Source organism: Episyrphus balteatus, chromosome 2, assembly GCF_945859705.1.
Source record: "Episyrphus balteatus chromosome 2, idEpiBalt1.1, whole genome shotgun sequence".
In the NCBI taxonomy this organism is placed as follows: domain Eukaryota; kingdom Metazoa; phylum Arthropoda; class Insecta; order Diptera; family Syrphidae; genus Episyrphus; species Episyrphus balteatus.
The window spans coordinates 19,849,660-19,861,208 of record NC_079135.1 but is presented as its reverse complement, the minus strand read 5'-3'; the positions used below and the strand labels follow the sequence as shown (position 1 = coordinate 19,861,208).

General features: G+C 28.7%; 1 protein-coding gene across 1 annotated transcript; it reads right to left on the bottom strand.

The window, feature by feature from the left end:
• Positions 1-586: 586 nt before the first annotated feature.
• Positions 587-11,069, bottom strand: LOC129910589 (2-aminoadipate transaminase). Its single transcript, XM_055988020.1, has 6 exons — positions 10,765-11,069; positions 10,560-10,678; positions 1,654-1,808; positions 1,441-1,587; positions 1,130-1,379; positions 587-1,058 (listed from the first exon to the last, which is right to left on the bottom strand). The coding sequence occupies exons 1-6, from the start codon at positions 11,029-11,031 to the stop codon at positions 644-646; spliced, it is 1,353 nt and encodes a 450-aa protein (XP_055843995.1). The 5' UTR covers positions 11,032-11,069; the 3' UTR covers positions 587-643.
• Positions 11,070-11,549: the final 480 nt, after the last annotated feature.

Below are 11,549 nucleotides of genomic sequence, written 5' to 3'. Positions count from 1 at the left end.
AGGTGATTTCCTTCTAAGCCATTTCTTATGGTGTTTTCGTTTGGTAAAAAAATCAATTTATTTTTTGATCTAAATCTGTCACCGCATTAGTTTGGAAGCGAGATGTATGTATTTATGTGTTATTACTACTGGTTTTTTGTTAAGACCGAGTTTTGCTTTTTTCGACTCTATAACTAAGGGCCATTTGCTGAATCGGAACTTAAACAATTTATGTTGAACATAACCCGACAAACAATTTTGGTTCTATAAAGCTTTACAGATGCAATTGTTGCTTCTGTAAAGCATTATAGAAGCAAAATTTTTAGTACGGAAACTCTTATTCCCTTCTTTTTCCTCTGCGTTAACTGTCACATAAGGATTTATGTAGAACTTAAATGCTTAAGTTTCGAGTCAGCAAACGGGTCTAAGAGTCTTAGAATTAAGGTTTAATGACTACACTGCGGTAGTGAAAAAAAAGTATTATTGCTTTTGTACTTTTTTTTTAACAGTGACCAATGTAGTTAATTAAGCTTAGATTCGAAAATTTTAAATACGTTTTGTAAATAAATTTATTTTTTTATTTGGTAACAAGTACGATTTTTGCAAGTGTATCTATGCGTTAACAAAATTAAAAAGTATATAGTTAAACTATAAATGCATCAAATCACAAATTCAAATACTCTTTCAATGCATTGCAAATTCGTCTCACAGAACTTTGTATAACTTCTTTTTGATGAAAAGCTATCGAAATACGAAAACAATTTTTAAAATTATTATCAAGTGAAAACCGATTGCCAGGAATAAAAAATAATTTATGCCTTTTTATGCATATTTGAAGAAATGCATTTGCATCAGTATCTTCAGGCATTTGAATCCACACAAAGTATCCTCCTTGGGGTTCAATGAATTGGCAGGATTTTGGTAGATTATTTCTCAAGATATCACAAGTTGCCAACATTCGTTCTTCATAGAGTTCTTTTACCATTTTAGCATGTGCTTGTCCTAAGCCTAAGTCCAACAAGCTGGCCATTATACCGGAAGTGTAGTTATTTAAACAACCACCACTATTTAAAAGACCACTGTGAATGCAAAAAAAATATACATAGATATTAAAAAAAAATCGCATATAAATCATGAAATTAAATAGTACCAAGTCTCCAATATAGATTTGCATCTTGGAGGCACCTCAAGCCATCCAAAACGCAATCCAGGTCCAATGATTTTCGAAAAACTTCCATTTGAAATAACATTTCCCTTAAAATCGTCATCATTTGGATCGTCGTATGCATAAAGGCGTTTCTGAGCAACATTCTCTCCATAATATAGAGTATTGTAAACATCATCACATGCAATCAAAATGTCGAATTCTCGAGCAAGGGTTATAAGGTTTTTTAAAACATCTAAGATTAAATCTCTTAATTATTCACAAATTATAATATTAAGTTTAGTTTAGAAACGCACCTTTCGAAAATGTTATTCCTGTTGGATTGTGATAAGTTGGAATGGCATAATAAAGTCCCCAGAAACTTTTCGTTTCTGACTTAAATTGTTTTTGCTCTAAGAAAGCTCGTAAAGCCTTGATACCAACTCCATCACTGTTTAATTTAACTATAGAATATAATTTTTTTTATGTAGTTAAAATAATTTTATAATTTTTTTATTGATGCAAATTACCAGGTACAATTTTTAAAGTGCTAAATTGTCGAAATACATCCAGTGCAATCATGTAGGTAACCTCATCGACAAAAATATAGCCATTTAAATCTATGAGAGTTGATAGAATTATATGCAATCCTTGCGTAGCTCCAGTTGTAACAATTATGTCCTCACTGAAAATTTCAACAAACATCACATAATCCTATTATTTGTATAGAAAAAATTTCACGCATTTGCTAGTTTAATGCATCAATTTAAGACTAATTTTACAGTTTTGCAAATCAAATTCACCTTCTGAAAATCAAACCGTTCTTAATTCTTTTAATTTGATAAAAGAACTGAGACTCTATCATTTTCATTAAGCCTCCATTAAACTTTTTAATCAGCTTTGTTTTTGAGACATTGTTTATTTTCTTTTTTATTTATGGGTAATTTCACGCAAGCTGACCACTTATAGGCAAAAAATGAGAGTGAACGTAAAAGATGGAAAAATTAACACTCTAAAAGTTTTCAACGCAAGCATTTTTCAAAAACCCTAGATTAAACTTTATATACAAAATTTAAATTTTCTCAAAAAAAAAAACCCAAGTCAATTATTTTGATGCGTAGATGTACCTGCTCAGATTCTAACCCTAATAAATAATTTTTTGTTTGAACAGTGCTTAAATATTTTAAATATTGAGTTATTGTTTTTTTTTTCTAAAATACTAATTATTGTAAAAATCGTTTTTTCGCACAAAGTCACACCCGTTACAAAAATATGTCACACCCATTAAATATTTGAAGTATTATAAAAACAAAATTTATTATAAATATCGTTCAAATACTCGTACAATGGGAAACTTAATAAAATGTATTTTCATATTCTTTTTCATATTCCACGACTTTTCATTCAAAACTCTACAAAATGGCGTCTAAAAGTCACCGAAGCAGACTTAATCCATTTTCTAACGTCACACCCGTTGAATTTGAGTTTGTGACGTTGAAAGACAAGTTAACTTAATGTTATTTTAAAAATATATTAACAGTTAAATAGATGAAATCGGAACTAATTAATACTTTATTAAGTGAATAGTACACAAACCAGGAACAAAAAATTAAGTATACTTAACTTTGTAAAGGCTTCAATGCAATGACCACTTTTTGGAAAAAAGTGGGAAATTTACAAAAGTAAAAAAACTTTTTGAAGTGAAAACTTCTTTAGTATCGTAGTGATTTGAAACAAGATGAAACGAAAAAGAAACATGAAAAATCAATTGATCATAACTTTTTTTTTTAAATAGATAGATGAATGAAATTTATATAGTAGATAGGTTATTAAATAAATTATAATTGTGCAAAATTTCAATTAATTTCATATTCAAAATTCTGAGATAACGGTGAAAAGATGTTCTTTTTCTATACACGTTATATCTTTTGATCTAGAGCACATAACAAATTTATTTAACTTTAATACGCATGTAGATATTACATTACATTACATTACATATTAATCTAATCCGAAGATAAATCTACGGACTAGACACACACTACAGCTTCGGAAACTTAGTCCATTTTGCTGATACAGCACAAGACATTAATACAACAAAGAGAAAGACAAAGAAAGAAAGAACAACAGAAACACATATAACACATAACTACGTGGCACAGAGGGGGAGACATCGTTGACAATTGTCTCATGTTATCGCACAGGTGGCTTCAGTTAAGCTGGCGATTTAGAAAAAACTTCTGAGTCGACCGTTGGGTTCGCATGTAGATAACATAACCTTTTATTTGATATATCACAATTAACTGTACAAGTTGAAAAACTTGAAAAATACCTCAAAACACCTGTAGAGATCTGTTGACGATGACCATTGTAGGAAGTAGCGTAATCTCAGCTTGAAATTTCGACATACATAGTTGGCTTTAAAAAATTCTTATTTTTTTCTATGCATGGTAGAAATATGATTCATACGTCATATAAAAGCTGAAATAACTTTTCAGATGATATAAAATTTACTATAGGTTGTCATTTAAAAAAATATATTTAATGGTGTTAAAAGAGAAAAAAGATTGATTTTTTTGCTTTTTTGATGAAAAGTGATTTGGTTTGAAAAAAATAAGCTCTTTTTGTAGATGTTGTAAAGATATGGACGATATAAATATTTTGAGCTGAAACAATAAGCTTTCAGGTGATATAAAATTAATATAGGTTGTCATATAAAAAACATGTATTTAAAGGAGATAGAATAAAAAATAGGTAGATTTTTTCTTTTTTTTTGCAAGAAATTTTTTTTTAAGGTTTCACTTCTACCACGTGTGAATTGCACACATGACTTTTTTACTTGCGATATAGGTACTATAGGGCAAGTTTAGGATTCGTAAAAAAAAATCGAACTCGAGATAACAATTTTACATGACATTACGATGATGGAGAATGCCAAAAAAGTGGGTCCGGCAATTCTGTCTGTCTGTCTGTCTCTATCTGGAGCTGCAGCCTAAACGAGTGAAGTGATTTTCTTCAAACTTGGTAGTTAGCAGTTTTTGGTGATTCCCTAGAGGGGAAATTGAAATTTTTTTTTTATGACCAAAACTAACGGTACCTGCCATATAACAGAAATAGAAAAGTTAATTTTTTTCAAAAACGGCTCTAACGATTTCGATTAAAATTTTTGTGTGTAGTACTACACATAAGGGCCAACTTTTTAAATAAAAAAAAATATTTTTTGTACCGTTATTAACGGTACCTGTCATAGAACGGTTTTTTTCGTTTCTGAATATCTCGTACAACATTAACCCGATTTCAATGAAAATTTTTATACAAAAGTGTGTAAGTAAAGATAATATTAAAATTTTAGAAAATTTTCAAAAAACGCATTTTTGGTTTTTTAAAAAATATTTCAAAATTTTTTTTTGAAAAATCAATTTTTTGAAAACGGATCAATGAAAAATTTTGAAATTTAATTTTTATGTGTAAATTAATTATTTCTTCACAATGGCATACCAACTTTTTTTTTGAAAAATGTTAAAAAATTTTTATATACAAAAAATTATTTTTTTAAAAAACGGCTCCTACAATTTTCGAAATTTTTTTTCTAAAAATACCTTTTTATACGAGAAATAAAATGGCATATTTGTTTTTTATTTTAAGATAATTTAAAACGGAGTTTAATTTATTATAAAAACAGATTTAATTTTTTTATACTACTTATGAAATTTCTTCAAAATATCAAATTTTAAATTTCTTGAATTCTTCTTCTTCCTTTTTCTCGGCGCTGTTATGATCTCGATGTCGAGGGGATCATAACTATCCCACGTAACTGCTTCACACTAGTGATCCGCCTGTGGGGTTCGCCGGGTTGACCTCAGAAATCGGCGGCAAGCCTCCCGGTTTTGTATTGTTCCATTTCTAAGGCCAACTGAATGCTGGTGGTTTTGCATTTGCTTGTACCAGGAGTTTTTAGGCCTACCTTTCTTTCTATTTCGTTTAAAATTTCTTGAATAAAAAGCTTTAACATTATAGTTACTTTAAGCATAAGAGCAAGTACGTGCGACCCCAGTCGTGCAATTTCTTTCTTTCTAGTGCAATTTGTTTTTGGAATAGAACTGCAAAAATTGTTTTTAAAATTAAAAAAACAAGCTTTCTGCATAATTGTTTTAAACTTTGCGGTGAGAAAAAATGTCACAAAATGAGTTTAAAATTTTTCATTTTTTGCAAAAAGTGGCCGTTGTAGTTATACTTTAATGGAAATACCTATGAGCTAATTTATTTCTCTTTTTTTACATCAATTATGCAAATAATTATTTATTACGAAATAATAACCCAAAAAATAATTAAAATAAAAAATATCCGACTTCTAAAAAACGCTCCAAAAAGTATGAAATACGAAAATATTCTCATCTGAACTTTAAAGCCGTGGTCATATAGCTATCCACATCCCACAATCCCCACATACGAAAAAACATTCTAACAGAAATAAAACGCATATGAGGATATGACCACGGATATCCTGCTTTCATGAGCGTGATTTTTCGATATTTGTTTTTTTTTTTTTTTTTTTTAATTTTTGAACATATTTTTAATTAAAATCGATAAAGATTAAAATTTTTCGCTTACTCACCTTTTCACTTCAGATTTGTAAGCCTTTGTCAAAAATTTAGCTATTCCCGAACGGACTTCTACCACTCCGGCAGGTGGCCCATATTGAAATAACAATCCCTGACTGGCAGTTTCTAATTTCTACATAATGCAAATATATTTACAAGCATTCATATGATTGAAAAAGTAGTTTTTTTTTTACCATTCGATGAATTGAAGCCTTTTCAAAAATATCACAACATTTAACTAATATGTCAGGACCTGGAGCACCTACACCTAAATTGGTAACATTTTCATCGAAACCACTCCAATCCGAACAATCAAACAATTGTTTTAACATTTTGACTTCATTTTTTGTTGGAAAATTTTGTTCCATGTTAAATGATTTAAAAAAAAAGTTTATTACTCAAGAAATAAAAGCAGTCGACAACACACGATAGTTGATAGCACTAAACTGATTTGGTAGTTACCATTTGAAACTAAAGATGAATAAAAATGATAACAAAAGGTTTGTTTGAATTCCCCAAATCAACCTAATTTAAGTTTTTTTATCACAAATCTTGTTTGTTTACGAAAATATAAAAAAATGCATAACTAGGTCGCACGTATCTACTCTTAAAGTTCAGGTTGCTTAAATTTTTAAAATTTTCTTAAATAAAAGTTCAAAACTTGATTTATTTTATTAAATTTAAGAAATTAAAAAAATATAAATTTGATTTTTAAATAACACGGTGTAACACTCAAAAAATACGCGGGAGGAGACCTATCACGTTTTGTAGAGCTAGTCGCACTGATTACGAAACGGTATTTAAAAAGTCCCTAACACCCCCAAAATCTGGAGTTAGGGGCAGAAAACGGTTTTTTTGACCGTCAAGCTTCGTCAAATTTGTACCCATTTTCGATAGGAGATAAATATACCTTTTCTACAATGTATAAAACATGTAACTCGGTTAAACCACCTAGAATTTATAAGTTGTCAAAGTTCAAAAATTCCATTTTTATCGTCATTTATCCAACTTCTAAAATAATATTTATTTCCAAATCAAACGAGGTATTTTTTATGAAAATCAGTTTAAAATTGGCTTAGAAAAAAAAATTTTTCGATTTCAACCCAGATACAGAAATTCGAACTTTTAGGTATAGAACAAAAATGTTGTTTTGGCACGTAGTAGGATAACTTGGGCGCCAGGATTTGATAACGGATTTTTGTAGAGGAGCTCATTACAAACTTTTTTTTCTTTGGGAGGTGGGTCTATCTCCCCCCGTTTAGGTGTAAGGGGCAGTTTTCTAAAAAACATTATCAAAATAAAAAAATTTTTTACAAACAACGGCAACACTTACAGTAATAAATGATACCATTTCCAAAAGGGAAAATTGTACATTTAATTCTAATTTTTAAATCAATATATTATAACCAATAGTTTTTAAAATAATCGATTTGAAAGTTAAAAATAGGGGAAACAAAATTTTTTAAAACTCATTTTTTACTATTTTTGTCCAGACTGTGAATTTTAGTAAAAAAATTACTCACACAGAAAACTGCCTTAATTGATTCCTTATCGAACAGTGAAAACTATATGTTTCTATGTTTTCTAGTTTTTGAGAAAATTCCTGTTAGAAACTTTAAAAAAATCGAAAATGGGTAAAAATTTGACGAAGCTAGATTTTTTTCAATGGGTGAAGGTCAAAAAAACCTTTTTTTGCCCCTAACTCCAGATTTTGGGGGTGTTAGGGACTTTTTAAATACCGTTTCGTAATCAGTGCGACTAGCTCTACAAAACGTGATAGGTCTCCGCCCGCGTATATTTTAAAACCTCATTTTTGTAACACCGTGTAATTTTTTGAATACAAAATTAAATTAAGTTGGGAACCAATTTTCTACCAATTTGATATTATTAATCAACACAAAAAAAAATCACTTTTTTATTTAATCCAAAAAAAAAAATTTGTTCGAAAATAATATGTTAATAATAGTTTCTGAAAAAATAAGAATAACGTCCTAAATAAAATAAAATATTTTTGGAAAAGAAATTTTCATCAAAAGATAGAAGTTGTTCATTTGATTTTTTTTTTACCAAACCGATACCTACTTGCCCTATAAAGTAATTAAAAACTCATTAAAATACATAGATGTTTTCAAGAATTATCAAAATAAACAAAAAATCCTTTATAATTTAATTTTTGCATATATTTTTCGGCTAATCATTGTTGGTGCTGTTGACAACTGGCAATAATTTTTTTGTTTTAAAACGTTTACTCAAAGATCAGGCCATATGTCAACTTTCCCTAATCAAGTGCTATGGTTAAACTTTTTGTGAGCAACATATGGTCGGATATATGTATTTAAAATGTGATGGAATTGCTATGTCTGGATCATAATATCGTCGCCGTAAAGCAAAATTGTTCTAAGTCACAAAAAGCAAATTTTACAGGGCACTATTTTAAAGTTTCAAATTGGTTTAAAGCGACAATTTTCTGCTCGTTTGCCATTCAAGTTATATTTTTTATAAAGTTTGTTCTTTTGTCCTGAATAAAATATACAAGTTTACCTCATTAGTGGGTGCATACTATTTTTAAATATTTTTTAAAATTAAAAACCCAAAATTTGACATAGAACAATTATTCCTATACAAGTACGTTTTTTAATTAAATAAAAAGTGGATTTAAAACAAAATATGATTGGACTTAGAACAATCAAGAATACTCGGGCTCATTTTCAAAAGGCTACTTCCCTGTTTTTATTGTTCTATGTCCCATTAAATTATATTATCTACGGAATGAAATTTTTTTTGACAAAAACGGTTTTCAAATTCGGAAAGAGCACCCTCAAATTAGTAAAACTGCATCATTAACTCATTTTCGGTAAAAAGTGGATTTACAACAATTTTGCTTTACGCCGACGACGATATGTTGCCCACAAAATAGTTTTAGCGTGGCACTCAATTAGGGACTAGGTACTAGTTTTACAAAATTATAAATTTATCAAAAACTGCTTTTACTTATATATTTTTTTAATTCAAGTGTTAGTTTTTAAAAAAGGTCTATCTTTTAATAATTTTTTTTTTTTTGTGAAAATCATTATTAACGGTACCTGGCCAAAAAAAAACGATTTTTCACTTGTGAATTTCTCCCAAACCACTACTTCAATTTCAGCAAACTTTAGATTAAATTAAAAACAAAATTGGAATAAAAAAATTTTCGAAAATGGATTTAATTTTTTGAAATTTTTATTTTAGATGTTTGTTAATAATAAATTACTTCAAAATGGCATACCTGGCAATTATTCAGCCAGAAACATGTCTTCTACAATACTTTTATGAATTTTTAGCTTTCAAAAAATGAGCTTAATTGGCCAGTTTTTTTTTAAATAATACACTTTTAACTTGCGGTATACATATGTAGGTAGGTACTATACTCTCAAGTTATGCATTCGTAAAAAAAAAGTTGAAATAACAATTTTCCATGATGTTACGATGATAGAGATTGCGAAAAAAGTGGGTCTCAAAAGTCCGTCTGCCTGTCTGTCTGTCAGAATGAGAGCCTTAATGGATGGGCCGCTCTACTTCAAACTTAGTATGTAGTAGAATTTGGGTCCTGTACAAGGTTTTTGGAATTAATTTTTATGGACGAAAAATAACGGTACCTGTCATCTACTGATTTTGGAAACGTTCAAATTTCTCAATAAGGGCGCCTACGATTTTGATAAAAATCAATATTAGTTCTTAGACAAGGTCTTTTTTTTAAAGAAAAAAAAATTTTTTTTTCAAAAAACGTTTATTAACGGTACCTCCCAGAGAACCGGTTTTTCTAAATCCGATTTTCTCCCAAACGATTTGCTTAATTTAATTTAATTTTAAACAAAAGCATTTTTATAATTTTTATATAATGTAAATCAAAAATTAAATTTTGAAAAAAAAAAAAAATAATTTTTGGATTGAGGAAAAAATAATTTTTTTTTTTTAAATATCGAATTTTCGAAAACGAGACATTGAAAAAATTTTGTTTTAGTTGTTGATTAATAGTTTCTACGAAATGTCATACCAACTTTATCTTAAACCATTTTTTTCACAAAAATATTTATAGAAAATTAGTTTTTTTTTTTTTTAAACATCTCAAACGATTTTGAATTTTTTTTTTTTTAAAATGCATTTTCTAAAACTGCATACTTTTTTGGAGGTCGATTTCATTTTAAAGAGTTGTTTTTTTATCATTTGAAGAACGAATTTTATGTTTTTTTTTTATTTTCATATAAATTAAGGCAAAATTTGTATAAATAGGTTAATCTCAAAAATTTTTTTATTTTCGGAAAATTATTTTCTTGGCATTTTTTTGATTTTTTCCCAGATGACGATAACTCTTGATCAAATTTCTTCATTTTTTTCCAATATTTTGGAAAAAATGCATTTATTAAAAAAAAAAATTTCAAAAATGCATATCAATGGAAAATATGAATTTATAGTAAAATATGCTAAATATGCTTTAACGACTGAAAACCATTTAAATGGAAATTTAATGATTCGTAAAGATAACAAATTCCCATGCTTTAATCACCTATCAAAAAAAATGTTAGATGTTCAGGGTTTGAACCCCAAGATAGTCCAATAAACTGACTTTACGGACAACCAATTTTTTTTATAGAAATTGGACCCTGTTGTCAATCATATTTCATTCCAAGAAAATCTTTAAATCTTTTATGCTCTTATGTTTTATGTACTATGACACAAAAATATTGTATTTTAATCCCAAATTAACTACTATTAGTTAATTAATTTTTAGGCGAGGGAAAAAATACTCAAATTTTTCGCCTTTTGCATTTAACAAGATTTTACTGTATTATACTCACCTCTTCACCTCAGATTTATAAGCATCTGTCAAAAATTTAGCTATTCCCGAACGCACCTCTATCACTCCAACAGTTGGTCCATATTGAAATAACATTCCTTGATTGGTAGTTTCTAGTTTCTATAAATTATGCAAATTATACAAACAAAACAATCTTACGAGTGATATAATTTTAATCTTATCAATATCAGTAGTGTTTTTTTTACCATTCTATGACTTGTAGCCTTTTCAAATATATCACAGCATTTAACTAATATATCAGGACCTGGTGCACCCACACCCAAGTTTGTAATATTTTTATCGTAAACATTCCAGTCGGAACCATCGAAGAGATGTTTTAACATTCTGTCTTCATTTTTCTTTGGATAATTTTGGTCCATATTTATTGATTTAAAAAATTGTTTATTCACTCTACAAATAAACGTAGTCGACAATACACGACGTTGTATAGCACTAAACTTATTTGTTATCATTTGATACTCAAACTCAAGATGAAAAAAAAAGAAAACAAAATGATAAGAAGAACTACTTCACCGCTCACACAAATAGATGAAAGTATATTTTCAACTCAAAAATATTCACCAGTCACCACTTGAATTCAGAGTTACCGAGAACTTTTACTTAATACAATATTTTAGTGCTTTGTATCAGCTCTTGCGAAATAGATTTTTGGTATTATTTATGTACTAGGATTAGTGATCCTAGGGTGTTCCCGTGAAAAGAACCAAATGCAAACAATGGTGGTCACTGTGGTGTATGTGTAACAATTTTTAAACTCATTTTTGTTGGTTTAGTTTAGTGCTTTTCGACCGTTAACATTATTAGGCAGCTAGTCGAATTTAATGCAAACGAAGTCCTGGCATGTTCGACTTTTTAGGGTTAGATGAGCACCAAATTGCAATTAAATAGCTTTAGACAATGTTTACCTGATTTTCTGTGAGTGAGAATATTTAATTGATGATGGCTGACGTTATGCCTGCATTTTGTCTTA